The 19,986-nt window shown below is 39.1% G+C and overlaps 1 protein-coding gene across 1 annotated transcript in view; it reads right to left on the minus strand.

Moving 5' to 3' along the window:
* Positions 1–10,269, minus strand: part of LOC104520715 (ATP-binding cassette sub-family G member 1) — a gene marked incomplete at its 5' end in the record, with an annotated part of 16,849 nt that extends 6,580 nt beyond the window's left edge. The window contains 9 exon segments of the mRNA XM_010162493.2: positions 1,144–1,245; positions 1,429–1,577; positions 2,269–2,383; positions 3,454–3,577; positions 4,241–4,386; positions 7,975–8,025; positions 9,248–9,380; positions 10,151–10,239; positions 10,241–10,269. Of these exon segments, the coding sequence (XP_010160795.1) occupies positions 1,144–1,245; positions 1,429–1,577; positions 2,269–2,383; positions 3,454–3,577; positions 4,241–4,386; positions 7,975–8,025; positions 9,248–9,380; positions 10,151–10,239; positions 10,241–10,269 (938 nt within the window).
* Positions 10,270–19,986: the final 9,717 nt, after the last annotated feature.

Consider the following 19,986-nt stretch of genomic DNA (forward strand, 5'->3'; position numbering starts at 1 on the left):
CAAAGAAGCTCAGCTTACCCTGTCACCGGGGTAACTTGCTCATGCTCAGCTCCATGAAGCTCAACTGCACTTGGTTTCCAAACTACCTCACTTGAATCCACCATACACATGGCACTAGATATATATATATAGTCTGGCTTTCCTCTTTTCTAAGGATAAGCATATCAAATTAATGCATATATTATTATGTACTGTCGTTATTACCCTTAATGTAAAGCACTGAAAACCTTCCAAACTGCAGAAGCAGCAGCAGATAAGTCAGATTTATCACCTTGCAAATTTGTCACTGAGAAAAGCACTCAGTCAGCCAGTACCAACTGGACAGATGTGCATGTAAGGTCTAGTTGAGGAAGCTCATCTCCTTAACTCATGCCTGGTAATGAAGGGGCATGTCAAAGCAGAAGCATCAGTCAGACAATGTAAATACTCTTTGATCTCTTAAATTCAAAAACAGTTCATCTACTTAGAGACAAGAAAAATTTCCTTGAGTAAAAGAAGAAAAAGTCCCATTGCATTTTGATAATACAAACTAGGCACCCAACACATTTATTCAACTTACATGAAAACTGCAGGGTTTGAGATTTTGAAGGGAGTTGTTTATTTTAAGAAAAAATGTTAAAGATATGTTTTTTAACTCGGGAATTAAGAGTTTCACTATGATGCTTACTTCATCTTGATATTAAATGTATGAAAACAGAAATGTTCCCTTTTCAGAGAAGCAAAATTTTTATTTACCAATTTTCTGTTTCACCAGGAAAAATAAAGACTGTAAGTACTAACCTTATATCACACTGAAATTGTTATCTCTGCCACCCCGAATTTTCTGGAAAAGCTAATTTTGTGATACACCAGTAAAACCTCCCACTCACTTTTCAGTAGGATAAATAACTGTATGGAACCTGCCAGCACAGACGGGATTTAGGCTTTAGGTTTTTAGGCTGAACGCTTCCAAGTTCCTCTGAAGAAAACTGTTGTTCACAATGAAGATGGTACACTTAATAGCAAGACTAAAAGATCAGTCTCTTTCCTTTGAAATTCTGTGACAATCCTCATGCATGGGCTGTTAGACAGGACCTTTAAGGCGTATCACAACCAGCTGAATAGGCCTTTTGGCTACAAAAGTTATTATAAAGGCAGTCTTACCGAATCTCTCATGATGGTGAGAAAAGTTCTTTTGAAGAGGATGCAGAACTGGGTTAGGCAGCTGGCGGAGAAGCTGTGGCAGCCTTCTGTGGAGGAGGAATCCTGAAGAAACACATAAAAGAATAAACTTCTTTCTTTCCAGTATCTTCCTTAGTTTTCATTCACAAAACCCCACTCTCATCAGCTGAATGTGCCCAGAAACCTCCTCCATTGACTGAGGATTTAAATTCTCTTCATCCCCCTCCAACCTCCAGCCATGTCCATTAGTTGTGATATACAAAATACCTCTTCAGAGGGCCGGTGCCAAAGGAAGGGATTCAACTCATTCTCACCACCAACATCCCTCTTGTAGTCCGTGTCACATATCCTCTCTCGTACTGCCCTTACCAGCAGGCCATTTTGGTCTCCATATTCACCAGATGCTACTTCCATAACTACACAAACCAGAAGGTAAGTTAATGGTTTACTCTAATGACCAGTTACAAGTCTTATTATTAGATCCCCCTCATTATGTTGCACTGACAGAAATAGTTTTGCCTAAAACAGGCTCTAAAACACCCCATGCAATTTCACATGTTTACACAAATAATTTAAACGTATCTTTCTACAAAACTTCAGAGAGTTCTCTTCATCCTGGAAGTTACATGAACCATTTTAGAAGAAAGGGAGTGAAATGGGATTGTCTTAGTAATCAAAAATTACAGAAGTCTATTTCTGTGGTCCTTACTGCTTCTTTGGATTAAGAAACAACAATGAAAAAACTCTCAATGCTATTAGCTGTAAAATACCACAGTGGTATTGTTCAAGATAAAAAAAACCAAAATACTGGAGACACTTTGAAAAGCCACTAAGATTAATTACCATGAAATATTGAACCATGTTTTAACTTTCATTTCCTGGACCTGGACTTCCACCAGTGAGAAATATTTACTAAATTCTACCACTAGATGGCATTAAAATTACTTAGAAAAATTCAGAATAAATTTATTTTTAATTTTAGTACATATATGTACACACACATATGTATGTATGTACAAAAGACTGAAACACATCATGGTTCCCATTACCTTGAAGGTGCTAATCAAATACAAAATAAATTAAATAAACTATTCAAATGTCCCTTACCAAAATCTGCGGGATTGTGGTAGGTTGGGCAATTCAAACCCAAATCTCTCAAGTAAGGGACAAGGTTGGATACCTTCCCACGGTAAATGCATTGACCTTGACTTAAAACATAGAGCTGAAAAACAAGGCAAAGAAAAGAAAAAATTTTAAAAAAGGAAGAAGAAAACCATGAAATAGTAGCAAAGTATTTGAACCTGCTATCTGTGTAACAGCAATCCATGAACTTAATGATCTCTTGCTGTTCCTGTAGGAAGAACACCTTGTGAAGATTTGTCACCACTTGGAACTACCTTTGCATGGAAAATGGAACAGGTAAGGTTTGAATTCTGCAAACATTCCCTCCAGGACTTAAAGCATATTAATATAGAAACACTCATTCCAGATATATGCTGAAAATAGGCAAGAAACTATAGCTGAGCCATCTAATTTCCACACATTATTAAGATTTTGAGCTGGGAAACAAGGCTGGTGAATGTAGGAATGGAAGGAGAGGTGGAACAGCACAGCAATGGGAAACAGTTTGATTACTCTTACTTTTAGACACATATTGACTTTTATAAATAAACCTCCTTGCCAAACTGGCGATCTGCAAGAGCTCATTCACCTATGGTATAGTAGGTTTTCTCTCAGCTCTCACCAGCCTAATTTAAATCTCCTAATAAGACTAATGTAAATTTAAATCTAACCTAAACACACATGGTCCACATCCTGTTGTTAGGTTGGAGAAAAGATCTCCAACTGACTTAATTTCAATTATTATTATTTCACATGAATAAACTCTTCTGAATATACACCTGTGTATCTAGGATGAGAATGCGTACTAGCAACATTGCAGACATTGACACTAAAGCTCTCTTGCTCTTAAATTACTCTAATTTACTTCACTGACAGCTCTGTGCTAAGGAGCAGAGGTGGGTGAAGGCATTAAAATCCCAAGTACGATAATCATGATTTCACAAGCATACCAGCCATATTCTTTAAGAACATGACATGTAAATAATGGAAATGGGCAGAGAAGAAGAGAAAATCATAATTAAAAAGTGTATTTTGCTCTTATTTATTTAATTTCTTTATTAGATTTGGAACCATAGACTAGAATTATTCATGTTTTTAGTTAAAGACTGTAGCCTGGAAAGTATAATCTACCTAAACCAGACATAAAGAGAAAGAGTTTGAGAGTAATACCTGATCAAACAATTCAAACAGCTTAGCACTGGGCTGGTGAATCGTGCAGATGATGGACCTGCCACCCTGGGCTAAAGCCTTCATCAAAGAGACAACCTGAAAACATGATGCGCTATCCAAGCCGCTGAATAAAAGGAAAGAAGCTTGTTATCCACAGGTCCATAGGTACCACTCAAAACTACCACACATATTTGCTACTTTGGTCTCTCACTATTGTACTTTTATAAATCTTCTCTGTAGCAGTTTAATTTTATCATATGCCAACCTTTTGCTTGTATTTCTCCGTCAGTCTTGTAATTAAGTTGGAAGCATGCCTGAGAATGAAAAATAAGACTATTCTCAAAGCGGCCTTAAGGGACTTCTACATTTTAGGACTGCAGATTTAAATGCTCCCAACTTTAATGAACAGATACATATTCATAGCTCTCCCCGCCTGCTCCTAGACTGATCACAGAATTAGATCCTAAATATGCTACAATCATTACTAAGAGTCATAATTTAAAATGCTTATAATTCAAGCTATCTTTGCCTGAAAAAGAAAACTCATGCCACAATCTGAAAAAAATTTGTGCCTCCCTTAAAAAATATTTATAGTACCACAGTCCATCAGTTACAGCAGTGACCCAATGCACTAAGTACCCAGATCACTTTCTTGTGGCCTTATTCAGTATTTACAGGCAACAGAAAATGAGCCTTTTCCAAGAATTTAGAGGTGAATAACCTTTTTGCAGCACTTCTACTATATAAAGCAATATTTGTCTATCTTTAATTTCTGGCCGTGAAGTACCTGGTTGGTTCATCAAAAAACATGACAGGAGGATTGTTCACCAGCTCCAAAGCAATGGCAAGACGCTTTCTCTGGCCTCCAGAAAGACTCCCAGTCCTCGTATTGGCACATGTCAGCAAACCAAGGGCTGTCAGTATTTCCTTTACCTAGAAGGAACACAACAATGCATCACTTAAATTTGTAGGCTCAAAAGAAAAGCCTCTTTACTGATTTTCCTGGAGAATGCAAACCAGCTCATGACTTTGTTTCACCATTCATACACCAAAGCCTTTTTCCATCTAATGTAGCAATGGTGGATCTTAAACATTTATTAGATTCAGTGGTGCTTAACAGCCTACCATTTATTATTTTGTCCAAAACTCTTACTTGTTTGATCTACATGACCTCTGTCAGTAAGTAAGCATTGCCTGCGAAAATGGAGTGGCAATCAGTTCTTCTATAGCACTCCTTGGATATGGCACAGGTACCAGAAGAGCTTTGCAGCATGTGAGGAGCTATTACACAGTGAAACCAAGAAGCTTCTTTCAATGGCACTTCAAGGCTGTATTTACAGGGGATTGGAGAACTGTATAACAAAAATCAGTGGTTTCTATAGAGCAACAACGTGCTCTTATCTCATCTGTTCTTCACAGTCTACTCTTTAAAGTGCAGCCATTGATTTTAAGTGTTTTCTTTCTCCTCATTCAGTTGTCACACAGACTCTCAGATGTTCGGGATTTCCTCAAGGCACAGCCTCAGGAAGAGCACAGCTTCTCCCAGGGTCTTTGGAGCAAAAGGAGAACAATCCCAGCTGCTATGAACTTTTCTGTTTCAGTGACTGTAGATCTGGCCTGGTAGCCCTATTTGAGGAAAATAGCTCTTTGGCATCAGTAAAAACATGGACATAAAAATGAGTGAATCCAAGCTACATTGCTCATGCAATTAAAAAATCTACCCCTTAAAAGGTAGAAAGAAAGCCCAGACATTTAACACTTCACTGATATACAGGAAAAGGAGCCTGCCGTTTTTTGAAGTAATAGTTCTTGGATGGGGTTTTCAAGAAACGGTGGCTAACATGGCAAAAACTGATTAAAGGAACCACAGTCTGACCCTTCACTTGTCATGACTTCAACTTCCAGGAGCTACCTCTCTTAGTGGGAGTAGGAGAAAAAAGAGCAAAACCCACTAACATTCGTTCTCAGAGAGAAGAGCCCAACTCTCTCCTTCCCTTTATCTCTAGGAAGTATGCTATGGGACATGGGAGCACAATCCAGGACAACTAGAAACATAAAATATGGTTCACTGGAAGACTTTTCACTTGTCCCTGTTTCAAAAAAGCATCTCTAATCTTGCTAACACAAATGTATTAATAAAATTTATCTAGGACAAACATTTATCTTACAATTTGCAACAATAAAATTAAGGATCCAGACCAGCACAGGCCAGGAACACTAATCAGAAAATGACTGCCCTTCTAATATGTGTTGACTAAATGCATACAGCAGAGTTTTTTCCCTCAAAGAGCTGTTTGAAATTACAGTGACAGTGTGAACAAGAGAATTAACTTGCTTGGCCTAACTTTAGTACTAAAGTGTAAATGAATTAAGACTTTCAAAGTAGAAATACAATAAACAGCTGTTTCTAAACAAATGTGTTTTCCAATTTAAAAAATTTGTGTTTAGTTTAGTACAAAAGAAAAAAAAAAGTATTTGAGAGAATCAAAGCAATCTTAAGCTACCAAACATATGTTGATCCCTGTAATTTTCCCTCTCTGGAGCTCTTTCTGATTTTCAAGGATTCTCTGAGACTGAAGAAATGCCAAATGTTCCAATTTGGAACGAAATACAGAAGACTGCCACAAAAATGGCTGTTCTACCTTTGAAGTTGCCATAGTTTTCACATTTCAGGCAAAGGATATACTTTTCACCAGGTGGGTCAGAAGCAGTTTCACCTTCTCCTTTATAAACCTCTGCTTAAGAATCACATGCCAGCTACTGCCAGAGGCATCTTTTATTAGAATAAGAGATTCCTCTGAAATGGTTAAGTCAAACAAAGCAAGTTCAGGCCTCCATCAGATAAAAAAAAAACCTAATTAAACTGGCATCTAGGGAAGAGCAGGAAGCCTCTCATATTCCTGAGACAGCAGGTCACAACTTTCTCATGTCCATGCTGTGTGAGACTGAAAGAGTTAATGTACATCTCAAAAACTGTAGCAAAAATAAGTTCAGCAATTCTGCTTAGCAAGGATAAGAGAAGCCACTTAGCCAGGGACACAGAAGGCATGTTGGAGGATAAGCAGGTCTGTGTTCTGATGTGCCAAGCAAGACAACTCACCATATATGGCCAAAGGTCATACAGAATTTAGTTCAAGGAAAAAGCTCACAATCACTATGACCACCTGAAAGACCCTCCACGACCACCCCTCACAATGGCACCTGCAGAACAGACCAAGAATTTATGTACGTCCTCGGGGGACATGACTGGCATGATCGAGGGGTGGGGAATGGACCGTATAAAAGGCACAGTCAGGGAGCTGCCCACATGCCCACCACTGGAGGATCACCCCATCCGCCATCATCATCACAGGATCATCGCAAGATCCAAAGGTGGTGATATCTTTCCTTATCTCCTTCCTTTCCTGTTTCTCTTTCTCTTTTTCTCTTTACCTTCTCGTAACTGAGATATGAACCCCACGCAAGTGGTGAATCCTTCTTGTAACTAAGATAAGAACCTACATTGCCAACGGTTTTACCTTTTCCAAGTTCAAGCTGTTCCCATTATAAATAAAACATTTAATTGGTTATCTGGTGTCGTTGCACCTTAAATTAGCCTGAGGGGCATTTGCAGAACCTGAGTCGCCCTCCTTCCGTGATACATGCTCCACTCCCACTTCTCTGTCCCCTCATCTCCTCCTTCCTCCTGTACAACTTGGTTTCAGTTGACTCCTGCAATGTGGCTTCTTCCAGTCACCTGAATGATTTCCTAATTTGCCCACGGAGGGTCTGCTCAGTGCATGGCTTTGGAAGCACAAAATGCACCAAAAATTAAAATCTCACCCTTTTTTCTATTTATGAAAAAGAACACAGAAAAATCATGGAAAGCCCAAAACTTGAATTTTACAGGAGCAAGTACATCAAAAACACTGGGAGCTCCCTATACCAATCATAACTCCCTTTTTATTGCTGGAACAACTGAGTTACTAAGCCACTAGAAGATTTGTCCAGAGTAACATATATGTCCCTAAGAAATATAGAAGAAGTGGCCAGCTTTCTTGGAAGGTTAATGTTTACAAAAAAGATCAGTAAAGATCATAAAGACCAATGCTTTCAAACATGAGCACAGACATTTCTGCAGCAGTTACAAGAACTAGTGAGTTTTTCATCAGTCCTTTGAAAAATTAAAGCCCACACTCACCATTGCCAGACATGACTGATTTATCTCGCCACACACGAGATGCCTGAGCCATCAGATGTGCATGTAAAGAGAATCTAAGGTGCTAATGTACATTGAAAGGAATCCTACAAAACCTGTGGATTCATTTCAGTAGATCTTTTACAATTATCCACTCAGTCTCATACTGAAAGCAATTTTCATACAGACTGTAGTACCTGTCAACTTTGAGGTTAGGATTTATTCTATCATTACAAGTCCAATGCATTTCAATGTTAAATAAAAATGTCTGCTTTACAGAGCTCACTTTATGGATGTCTTCAGCATCCCCAAAAATTCTCAAGTTTGATGATCAGTATACATACCATTTCTCTCCTGCCTTCATCTTTCTCTTGAAGTTTCAGATGAGCAGATACCTGGAATGGAATACAATGGAATTTGATTTTGAACTGGTCTGAAGCACAACAACCAGCTACAGTGGATGTCTCGGGCACAACATCCCAACGTACCATTTAAAAAACTTCTTTCAACCCAGTCAGGAAAGTTTAAGTTGAACTACAGTGTTCAAATCACAAGCATCACATATGCCTGTGCAGTAGGCAACTGAGTATAATCTGACTTAAGCAATCACTCAAGCATCTGACAAAAAGGGCCTTAGAAAGAAAGGCCATTCTGCAAGTCAAAGAGTTTAAGAAGATCGGAGAGTCATGCTTTTTGCACAGCCACTAACTTCCCAGGCAATGCTAGAATCATAGTTTGTTTGTGCTTCATCCATACCATAAGGATAACCAAAAAACTCTGCCATTTTCCAGAATGTGAACAAATGAGTAGAGAAATAAATAATCTTGTGAAAGATGTCATCTGCTGTCCTAAGACACAGCTCCACAAAACATATGATTAACCCTTATTAGAAGCAATTAAACTGTTAAGTAATTATTTTTGTCAGAGCCTTGATTGATTAATTTAGACAGCAAGTATAATCTGGGCCCAATTCTACAAAAATGGTCTATGGGATTCTGACTACAATGTGCAAGTAAATAAAAGAGAAGAAAATTTCCTCACAGACAAGAGCCTTTGCAGAGAATTAGCCATGTAAATACTACAGTGATTTCTCCTGGTCTTAAAATTTGTGAATTGATGCTGGCACACAGTATGAGCAACCTAAGCCTTATTTTTATAACATACTCTAAGAAAAATTGACTCATTTCTCAAACTGAGCAACAAGCACTTCTAGACTGATTGGTCAAGCTGGCAATTATTAAACTTCTTGATGCTATGAAAAACTGTAAGAATTTACATTGCCTGTAAATCTTGGGATTATTCTGTTCCTGTTGTTTTTCTGTGAAGAACTGGAAGAGACTTCTCACAATGCCTTTATTAAAGAAAAGGCACAAAAAGAGTAAAAGTAGCAGAGAGACCATGCTCAAGCCAAAATAGCACTTTGCAGCTCGGACAGCCCCTAGAAGGATGAGCCTGAAATGGAATTCAAGGCATTGGAAGACTAAGCACTTCCATTGAGTGGGATCAAAGAGACATAACAGCTCATGGCATTACCAGGACTAAGAACATGTGCACTGCACACAGAGATTTTCCCACTTGCTTCCACCCAAATAAATTAGAGCAAGAAACAAAGCTCACCATCATAGCTTCCTGGACAGTCAGATGAGGAAGGAGCATGTCATCTTGCATGATGTAGCAGGAGACTTTGCGAAAAGAGCGCAGGTCACGAGGCTGTCCATTGATGAGAATTTCTCCTTTCATTCCCGTCTCTCTGAAACAAACCAAGAAGATAACCAGGGGTGAATCTTGTCTTCACTTGTGCTGCCACAGGCCTCAGTACCTAGAAGTCTTTGGTAACTATTGCTCACTATGGAATAAAACAGATACAGTGGACAGAAACTAATTTATTTCATAATTATGCTCTCTTTCATAAAAGGCTTCATGTAATGTTGCTGAAAATTTTACTTAAAGTTAGTACAAAATGTATGCTGTCTTATATGAATGTTTGAAAAAATATCACGCCATTCAAGTTATTTTTTTTTTTTTTAGGTTCCTCTATCCTGTTTTTTATGCCTTAATGACAATAACACAGAGACACTTTGTATTTGCCCATACAACAGGGGATTCAGGAAGATAAACCACAGTCACTTCATACATTGCAGTTTGGTCAAGAAGACATCAACATTATGAAAGTGGTGATTAAAAAGGGTAATTTTTTTCAAGTGTTTATAAAATGTAATTTAAAAAATATCACCAACATAAGACACTGAGTCAGATTTGTTACACAGCTAGAAAGGAGAAATTTTTCTTGTGTTTTGGACTTTAGATGGCTTTCTATTTTTGGATCTGACATGTCAACAAATAAATCCTAAGTGACCAGAACAGGACAAATAGAAAAAATATAAGCAATAAGAATCTAATTCAGTATCTGTGAAATACCTGTTTCCTACAAACACTGGGGTAAGATTTCTTCCGCTGTTGTCTCCAAGAAGCATCAGGCTGGGTAATCTTATCTTACTTGGGATTTTCATTGTTACTGACCTGTATCCTGCCAGAATGTTCATGAGCGTTGATTTCCCAGCTCCCGAAGGACCCATAATCGCAACAAGTTCTCCACTGCTGAAACCTCCCTGAAATTCCTTTCAAAAGGGTCTTATAACCTGAAAGAAGAAAGAAAAGTTCACTGAACCCTTCACAATCACATCTGGTGGATAACGAAAGTTTATTTCCTCCGAACAATGATGACAATAGGCATTAGCAGGTACCTACTGAGAGGCTGATGCTACTAAGATCAGAACACTGCAGTAACTATCAAAAGCCAAATTCTGAGCAGGAGCAGCAGCCTCCTCCCACTACACAAATAGTATGGTGGCATTACAGGATCACACACTCTTGCAATCACATCTGGTGGATAACGAAAGTTTATTTCCTCCGAACAATGATGACAATAGGCATTAGCAGGTACCTACTGAGAGGCTGATGCTACTAAGATCAGAACACTGCAGTAACTATCAAAAGCCAAATTCTGAGCAGGAGCAGCAGCCTCCTCCCACTACACAAATAGTATGGTGGCATTACAGGATCACACACTCTTGATTCACTCCAGGAAAAATTTCAAACAAGGCTAAGAAGCCTTGCTGCTGTTTGCTAAGTGTCTTCTCAGAGTATTTTACTAGGATGCTGGTGTCTCTGTTACCATATCTAATACTGCACAGCTAACATAACTCTATAGCCTTGGAACAGACTGCCCTCCAATCACTGCAGCTTCAATGCCAGAATTCTGCCCTCTCACCAAAACAACACCTTCTTGGAGAGTAATAGCTATAATCTGAAAGGCAAAGCCCTAAGCTTTTGTTCATTCCTCGCTAAAAGAGGTACGACAACAAACACAGCAAAATGAGACTTACAGGAAAAGACAATTCTGCTCCATTCTCTTACCATGAGGACCCTCTTATCATAAGAACTATAAAGGCTTGTCTAGGCAGGGAGACTGACCACAATAACTCTGTAAAAATAATTCCTAGGGAAACACTTATTCCAGATTAAGAACATATGGGGTTTTTTTCTCATTTAGATTAATCCACTTCACAAGATTATGCCACGATAAGTATGTTCTCAGGCAAAGCTGTTCTAGAATAACAAAAACACCAACTTCAAGTATCTCAACTTATTTCTGAATAAATTACCTTTGACAATACACTTTAATTTAAAGCCCTAAACTCAATGTTACTCTAGGAAGCAAACTGGATTCCAGTGAGAATTCCAGATTCAGACTTAGCTGTCTGTATCCATCTGCATGATTCCCATTTTAATGCATAATGACCGGGTGGGGAAGGTGGAGAGAGCCACGACTGGCACTTAAAACTTTTCAAGATCTCTTTCCATTTTTTTTTGCTTGTTTACTTTAGTTTAACTACCAGTGCTTTTAGTTAAAACTGTTAATAATAAAAAAGCATTAAATAAGGTGTCAAAAAACTATCTCATATGTTGAAAATATTTCTGTAATTAAATTAAAACCAGAACAGAAGGGTGGAAGATCCATTTACATGCAGTGCTGGGAGCTGGCAATTCATTTTGTCATATTTGTGTGTATGCAGGCAGCATTTATATGCCACATGTAAACTATCCCAGTGCTGTGATTACCATTAGCATAAGTTGTAGCCGGAACATTGAAATGCTGTAAAAATCACCCTGTCTGCAAGCTCCTAGAAAATGAATGGAGGATTTTCTTTTCTTTCTTCCTAACTCCATTATTTCCTGGTTTCCTTTCATCTCTGCTTAGCACTCTTTAAATTTTCTTCTTTTCTCTAGTCTCTGTTCACACCCTTTCAAGGCCACAGAGAGTAAACTTTTGCACAAAAACATCAGCGTAATGCCGCCATGGGATCTCCCAGATCCACAGCCAATACTCTTCTCTGAGCATTCCCAAGCCCAGGAGGAAAGCAGTACCCACAAAAAGTCTCTCTAGAAATATTTGATCCTACCGTTTTCATGGCAAATGTCCTAGAAAATGTAACTGACCAAATGTATCAAAACAACAGTTGGCTCAAGTGCCTCTATTTAAACAGGTCAGTAATTTTTTACTCTAAAATCTTGTCCTGGACCTGAAATAAACAACTTTCTTGGAAGCTATGGGTATGAAAACAGTGGTGTATTCATACTGTCTGATTACGGAGCAAGTACTAAGAACAAAAGCAAAGAATATCTAACAAAAACGAACAGCTACTTCAAAGAGAGAAATCCATGGCACCTTGACAAGGCCTAACAAGCTTGTCCCTCATGCCAATTTCACCACCTTCTGGAAATCAGCATTTGAAGGAAAAGTGCAAGGAAGAGATCAGACCTTTCAAACACGACAATATTACTAAACGGGATGTAGAGAGACAAAGTCCTTCATACTACCGCTTGAGTGTAATGAGAACTTGCCACCTCCCAAGCCTATTAAATTTTTAAGGAACTCAAACACCAGACTTTACCTCCAGTTGTTTGCATTATGCACATACCCACCACACACACAAGTTGCAGAGCTGGGAAAACTCCTTCTCACATCAGTCAAAAGCTGCCCAATTTGGCCTGGTATTAAACTTCCACTTGGACAGGATTCCTTTCCTGTCCCACATATAGTGCATGGGGTCCCACATGTAGTGCATGGGGTAAAGTATTCATTGGTGTCTGTCTCTATTCCCTGTCTGCTCCGCAAAGCAGTTCAACATGACAGAACATCACATGGCAAATCCATTACAACTATTTCTATTGCATGGGCTTGTTCTGACACAAATTTCCAGGGTGAAGTGTTCTTGTCAGAGTTTCCTAACAGCTCATCATAAGTTTCAAGATCAGGACAGCAAATATTGCACAAACTTACAGGGGAACATAAAGAAAGTATACTGCCATGAATACTGAGGGAGGTACAACCTAAAATACACACTCATAATTTGAAAACATACCTTAACATACATACCATTACCTAAAACTGAAGCCTTTCCTCTCACTACATATGACTGAGATTTAACATTCCATCCATTAGAGTCACTTTTCCAAACATAATTTCACAAAGGATAATCAGTTTACCTTTAACTGCAGTATATTCCCCCCTCATTACCTGCACTTGTTTCTGCCCCTCTGATGGAGATTTCAATTTTAAGTATCCTGCACACAATGTTAAATCAGAGCGGGACACATCTCTGCAACTCATTTGCAAAACAGAAGAGGAACATGATTTAAGAAGAAATAGAAAAAACTATGAATTGTAGATCAGGATCCCAATCATTGGGATTTTAAGTTGCTACAAACTCAAAACCATCTCTTCTTTTGACTGGAAGCACATAAGAAGGCTTTCCATTACAAAGGTTAATTTAGCAAACCCACAAAAAGATTTGACACTGTAGCAGTACCGCAGTGCCCCATATAATCCTTTATAAGGAATTAAAGTCCACAAGTAACTAGTCTTCTCTTTCAGAATATTGAGGCTAATCTTTAACTGAATCAGTTGACCTAAAACTTCTATACTGGGCCACATGTCTTTCACGAGAAACAGATTACGCATTTAGAGGAGATTGTATTCTTACAGTACAGGGTCTGTTTTATACCCATCTGCCATATATTAGGAATTTCTGACCACCTTCAGTCCTGCTTTACCTGACCCACTTCGTTTTCCTTAGGCCACTGGTTCATGATCTGTGCAGCAAGGAGTTTTGGTACCCCAGAGTTTAAAGAAAGGTTGAACCTCAAAGCGAACTCAGCCCAAGATGGATGCATATTACAGGCCATTCAGCTCGAGTACCACAGCGGCTGTCTCCTTCTGGACTGGACTTACATCGAGATCAAGTTTAGCATCATGACTTTCAGTTATTTCTCTTAAAACTGATTTGATTTCCAATGGAAAACAGCTTTTGTGTTGCTATTAGTGTGTTTCCTTTTCCCATGTTAGGATTTCCCATTGGAAGCAAAGACCAGGCACTGTGATATTAGACCAGATTCGCAGCCAGAAACACGATTGGCCTGAACAGACCCCCATTCAAAAGGCAGATTTCCCTCACTGCCTGGCTGCAGCACCAAGCCCACAGCAGCCTTGTTTAATGAGCTCATCAAGGGTGACCTCTTGTATTGATGAAGATGCTAAGACAGCTCTCATTGTTCAAGTCCCCCAAATTTTTGCTAATGGATTCAGCAAGAGAGAAACATGTTGATGCTTTTATCTGCTTCCTTGTGGATTCTCAAGGATTTCTACGGAGATTTGGTTTTATCATTCTCACAAAAATTATGCTTAATCTGGAAAGAAGCAAGTCATCCCCACCCCATACATAGGGTAGGAGCGCATGCTTCAGAATGCGTCTGAATCAGCACCAAAAAAAATTGTAACTAAAACTCCTACCCTTAGAGTGAAATCCTCAGGTAAACACCATCTCTAGGCTTTTGATTAAAATGCTTCATTCATTTGCATTTCATTGCCAGTAATATACTCATTTGTTACTCAGAGAAAGGTCACACAGGCTTCTAGAAGTTTCTAGGCATTGTAGCTTAATTCTGCATCCATCAATAGGCACCAAGAGCTCATCTCAGGTCCTAGGTGAGCACTGCAGGCTTTCCCTGCTGCAACTGCTGCAATTAGAGCAGGATTTGCCCTTTCCAATATATCTGAACTGTTTCTTTCATCACAGGCTCTTCTGAAGGTAGGAAATAGCTGTCGGCATCCTGCAAGTACCACTGGCCTGAAACTGCTCAAAGGTTTCTCAGAAAATTCACTATAGCACATAGGTAACTTAGGAAATTTCCACTCAAAACAGCTCAACTTTGGCAAAACTGTAAATGACTGAAAACTGAGCCCACAGAATAATCAGCATTTGGCACTTAAGTGTCAAAAGCAAAGGCATCATAACCTGCTCTTTCCACATTCCTTACCAGGTAGAAGTGCACCATTTCTTTATTAAAAAGGACTACATTTCTCTGTCTTTTTGTGGTGCTTTTTCAGATGGGATGTGATGTATTCCTGCTCAGAAACATCCAGCTGGAAATACAGAAAACACCTCTGGCAAATACTATATTACTAACCTGCCTTACTTTGATATCTTCAACAAGCCATGTACTTTTAAAACAGCAATTTAAATTTAAATACACAAATTTGTTCATTTACAGTACCAGCAGTCAATTTTTTTGTTAAATCATAAGGAGAAACTGCAGCAATTTCTTGGCACTGTATACTGATCCTGTTCCATTAAAGAAACTCCATTACATTTTTCTTTTCTAAGATTTGTAGGCTTAATCCTCATCTCATTTCCGTCTGTTTTAATAAAAAAAAAAACAACTATGTCAAAGTCCAGGGAATTCTCCAACACAAAACCCAAATAAGAGAAGTGGAATCAAGATGACACATCCACACCTTTCCCCTTGAGGCAGGAGTAGAGAGTCCTCCTATTATAGAAAAATGCTCCTAACAAATCCATTATTTTGCTGCTGCCTCCAAGTTCTACCATACCCACAACTCGACAGGTAAAGACCATTCCCTGGATTACCTACTATGCAACAATGCAAGTAAGGGAAAAACAGACTAAACAGGTCACATATCATATTAAATGGAAAGTCAGTGATGGGAAGAAAAAAAGGAAGTTAGGGATGAGAGAAAGAGCTTGCAGAAGTCCATCCAGACATTAAAACATTCTCATGATATCTGGCAGACATTTCATTTGTAGACTCTTTAGATTCCTATCAGAAAACTGAACAGTTGGGGAATGCTGGCAGAGACTCCACAGAGAAGAACAAGATGAGAAACAGACACAGATAACAGCCCAAGGCCAGATTTACACTAGAAACATTTGTAGATGTAAGAAAACATCAGCTACGAAACATATTTCTTTATCACTTTTACATGAGCAAAAAAGCTTTTTCCATATACCTAGATGTAAATATACCAACAAGAAGTCCTCTTGCCCAATCATTCTCTAACTATTAATTCACTTTCTGCATCTAAACCCTTGCTCTCACCCCTGAGAAGAAGTCAGTGTCATAGCAAATCATCCACACGTTTACTGGTAGAGACTATGCCGGCCTCCTTCATCTAACAGAGTTTTATCCCAGTGGGGCAGGGGTAAGCAAGGAGTGGCAACACACAGATTTACATTAAGTTCCTGGAGAAAACTACCCCATATCACTGTCCCATGGAGTCTCTCGGTCTCCTCAGGCTTTACTTCCTCTGTTCCCCGCTGCACTGAGTGAGCACCTTCCTAAACCCCAGAAACAAGTATGCATTTAGAGAAGGCCAGCAAGTTGGCACTGCAGAACACGGAGGGCAGTGACAGTAAATATTTTGCATTTATTGTGCTACTTTGGGAGTGCAGTCATAGAATCATAGAATGGTTAGGGTTGGAAGGGACCTTAAGGTCCCCCCTTAAAGGGACCTCCAACCCCCCTGCCATGAGCAGGGACACCCCCCACTAGACCAGGTTGCTCAAAGCCTCATCCAACCTGGCCTTGAACACTTCCAGGGAGGGGGCATCCACAGCTTCTCTGGGCAACCTGTGCCAGTGTCTGACCACCCTCACAGTGAAGAACTTCTTCCTAATATCTAATCTAAACCTACCCTCTTTCACCTTAAACCCATCTTCCCTTGTTTTGTCATTAACTGCCCTTATGAAAAGTCCTTCCCCAGCTTTCCTGTAGGCCCCCTTCAGGTACTGGAAGGCCACTATAAGATCTCCCCAGAGCCTTCTTTTCTCCAGGCTGAACAGCCCCAACTAACGGCATCCCGTCCCTCCAGTGTGTCAACCAAACCACTCAGCTTGGTGTCGTCAGCAAACTTGCTGAGGGTGCACTCAATCCCACTGTCCATATCACTGACAAAGATGTTGAAGAGCACCAGTCCCAATACTGACCCTTGAGGGACACCACTCGTCACTGGTTTCCACCCGGACTTTGAGCTGTTAAGTCACGAACATATAGTCTATTTGCACATGAAAAGAGGTGCAGGTTCCTCTTCTTTGCACATAAATAACATAGTGCATGTAAATTAGTTCCTGATGATTTACAGTTTCGTTTTATAACTCAGCAGTCATACAGACGTCCAGTTTGTGCATGTAAACATGACAGCCGTACATATACATGCCAGGAGATGTGCAGAGTGACTAGTACCCATTGCAAGGTCGTGGTCCAGTTTGTGGGTCTGGGTTATTCAGAGAGTACAGTTTCAGAACCAGCTTACAGCAACAGAAGATGGTATTGTTAGAAAAGGGGTGAGTGTCCTTTCCCTTTCCTTCCAGAACACCTTCCCATCACTTTCCCTGAGCTGGCTTTCAAAAGCAGATACACAATCAGTGAGGAGAGCAAGCCTGCCCACCTGGAAACCATTCCTTGGAAAGTAAGAACAAAGAGGGTTTGTTTCCAGCTGCACGGGCTGCAGGATTGTCACCGCCAGGACAAGATGGCATGGGTGGGGAGATGGGACAGCCCTTTCAGAACCTGAGGACCTTGTGCCACCCAGAAATCCATCTCTTCAGATTCTTTTTCTTTTCCATTCTGAAATAAAAACAGGTCTTATAGTTAAATGGCAGGGGAGTTGGAACTAGATGATCTTTAAGGTCTCTTCATACATTCTATGATTCTAAATGAAATTAGCTCTTATGTACAATTCATGCCGGGTCACTCGAGTAATTTCAATCCAAACTGGATTGCTTGTTTGCTTTATTTTAGTATAAACCAAAATTTAAATAATTTCCCAATGATAAGATGAAGATACCTGGGGCTTCAAAGTTAGTTCAAAGCCAAGTTGCTTCCCTAAGTTGACATACCACCTGGGAGATGTTTTCTGTGTATTTCTAATTCTGCCATTAACCAGCCAGGACACCATATTCCCCACTCACAACACAAGTACAGAACACTATCCTCTCAGTGGTATGGACAGGGTTTGCTAACGCCTAAATTAAGAGTTTGCAGATTCTCAGATCAGATTATCTGTATCAATTGGTAATTATTTAAATAATTTGAACTTAAAAAAATACACTAGATGAGGATTATTTAAAAGGGCACTTCTTTCCCAAGCTCTCCACTGAGCTCAAACAGGTTTTAATCAAAGTCAATTACAGGTACCAATACCTGGGAAGAGGCATCTTTTAAGTTCCAGAAAATGTGTGGGACAGAAACTGCTTTCTGTTAAAAAAGATATTGCTTTAATAATAGGAACTTTCCTATAAAAAGGAAATATTTCCTATAAAGCCTTCGGGGCAAAGTCACACTATAAATGATAAACATGTTTAAGGTAACTGTCTACCAAGTAAAACCTATGTGTAACTCACAGGTCATTGGTTCACGGCTTCCAACATCATTTGTGTATCACAAGTGAATAAAACTTTTTATGAATCATTTTTCTACTTCAGAACCCACACATCCATGTATTTCTATTCTATTCAAACGTCTTTCAGGGACATAGAACAATGGGATTTTCCATTGTCTAAGCTCTGAGCCCTGCTTTAGAACAATTAAGGGAATTTACAATTGTAATGCATTCTTGTACCTTGCCTCAGAGAAACAACCTTCGTTATGTAAATGTCTATAAAACAGCATGCCAGGAGGCACCAAAACATCAAGACAAGAGAGGGCAGAAAACCTAAGCAAGTGCTTGAAGGAACCAAATAAAATTCCTTTGCCTCAAAGTCTTTTCCAACTCAGAAATGAGGAATCCATTCCTCTCAAACTAAAAATACAAGCCTTTCATGCTTAAAAAAAAAAAAAAAAAAAAAAAATTCCCCCTGGGCAGCAAAGCTCTTTGTTTGTGGTGGACTAAACTGCATTTCTTAATATAGCCCACAACCAGGCCTTCTTAAGCGTACTGCTCTTGATCCATGGCTGATTTCTCAGTTGGTGATCATGGGACAGATTATTCATAACTTAGATGGAGAGCTTAGCCCATGCTCATAGCGAGCCTTGTAGCTTTCAATCTATCTAATTTTATACATCTAAAAGTTTGACATTTAACCTAAATTCATTGTTTAGGACCTATTTATTAACAAGAGAGAAACCACGAACACCTAACACATAATTAATTCTACCTATTTTGCAGTGCTATTCTGGGAAGGGATAAATAAGTCTTTGGAAGTGCATATTTCTTTTAACTATAGTGGGAGCTCAGGACAATTAGCTTAGACTATACTCCAAAACACTAGATACTGTGATAAATCTCATCCTTTGCCAACAAAATCAAGCCTGATTTCAGTATTGGTAGCAAACAAAATACATTTTAAAAGTTTTTTAAATGTAAATTTGATCGTGGTCTCTCATTTGCTTGCACAATTGCAGTAATTAATCACACAAATCACACACTCAAAATCTTCAAGTTGGAATTGGCACTCCACATGTTCGAGAAGCCTCCTACAAACTTATCAAGAAGAGCATCCTGCCCATGTTCAGAATGTACAAATGTATTAGACATTGTGTTTTTACTTTATCATTAATATTTAGCACTCTGATAACTCAGGACAGTTCAAAACTCTACGAATTTTTGCTTTAAGTTACCTACTAGCTCAAGAACACATCATTGTATTGGTAGCACTTGGTTCAAACTTAACCAGAAAATCTCAAAGCCTGAAAAATCCAAATGTGTCTTGGAAGATTAGATGTTGATCAAAAGCAGTATGTTTGAGAACAAACTTTAAAGCAGTTTTTGTGTGGGTGCCTACTATTTGACTTCTATCGGCACACTTCCTTTGTGCTTAACATATTGGCTAACTTCCTTCTGTGGCAAGTCAGTAAAACATACAGTAAATTGGAGCCTAAAGAGAGATCATAAGTCCCTAAGCCAAGGTTTGTAACATGAAATCCCTAGTTACTGTAGGACATGTTATATAATAAAAGAGAATACGTTGATGAGAAGATGGCAATCTAGTTGAGAA

The sequence above is a fragment of the Antrostomus carolinensis genome, unplaced genomic scaffold, assembly GCF_000700745.2.
Source record: "Antrostomus carolinensis isolate BGI_N321 unplaced genomic scaffold, ASM70074v2 scaffold52, whole genome shotgun sequence".
Taxonomy (NCBI): Eukaryota; Metazoa; Chordata; class Aves; order Caprimulgiformes; family Caprimulgidae; genus Antrostomus; species Antrostomus carolinensis.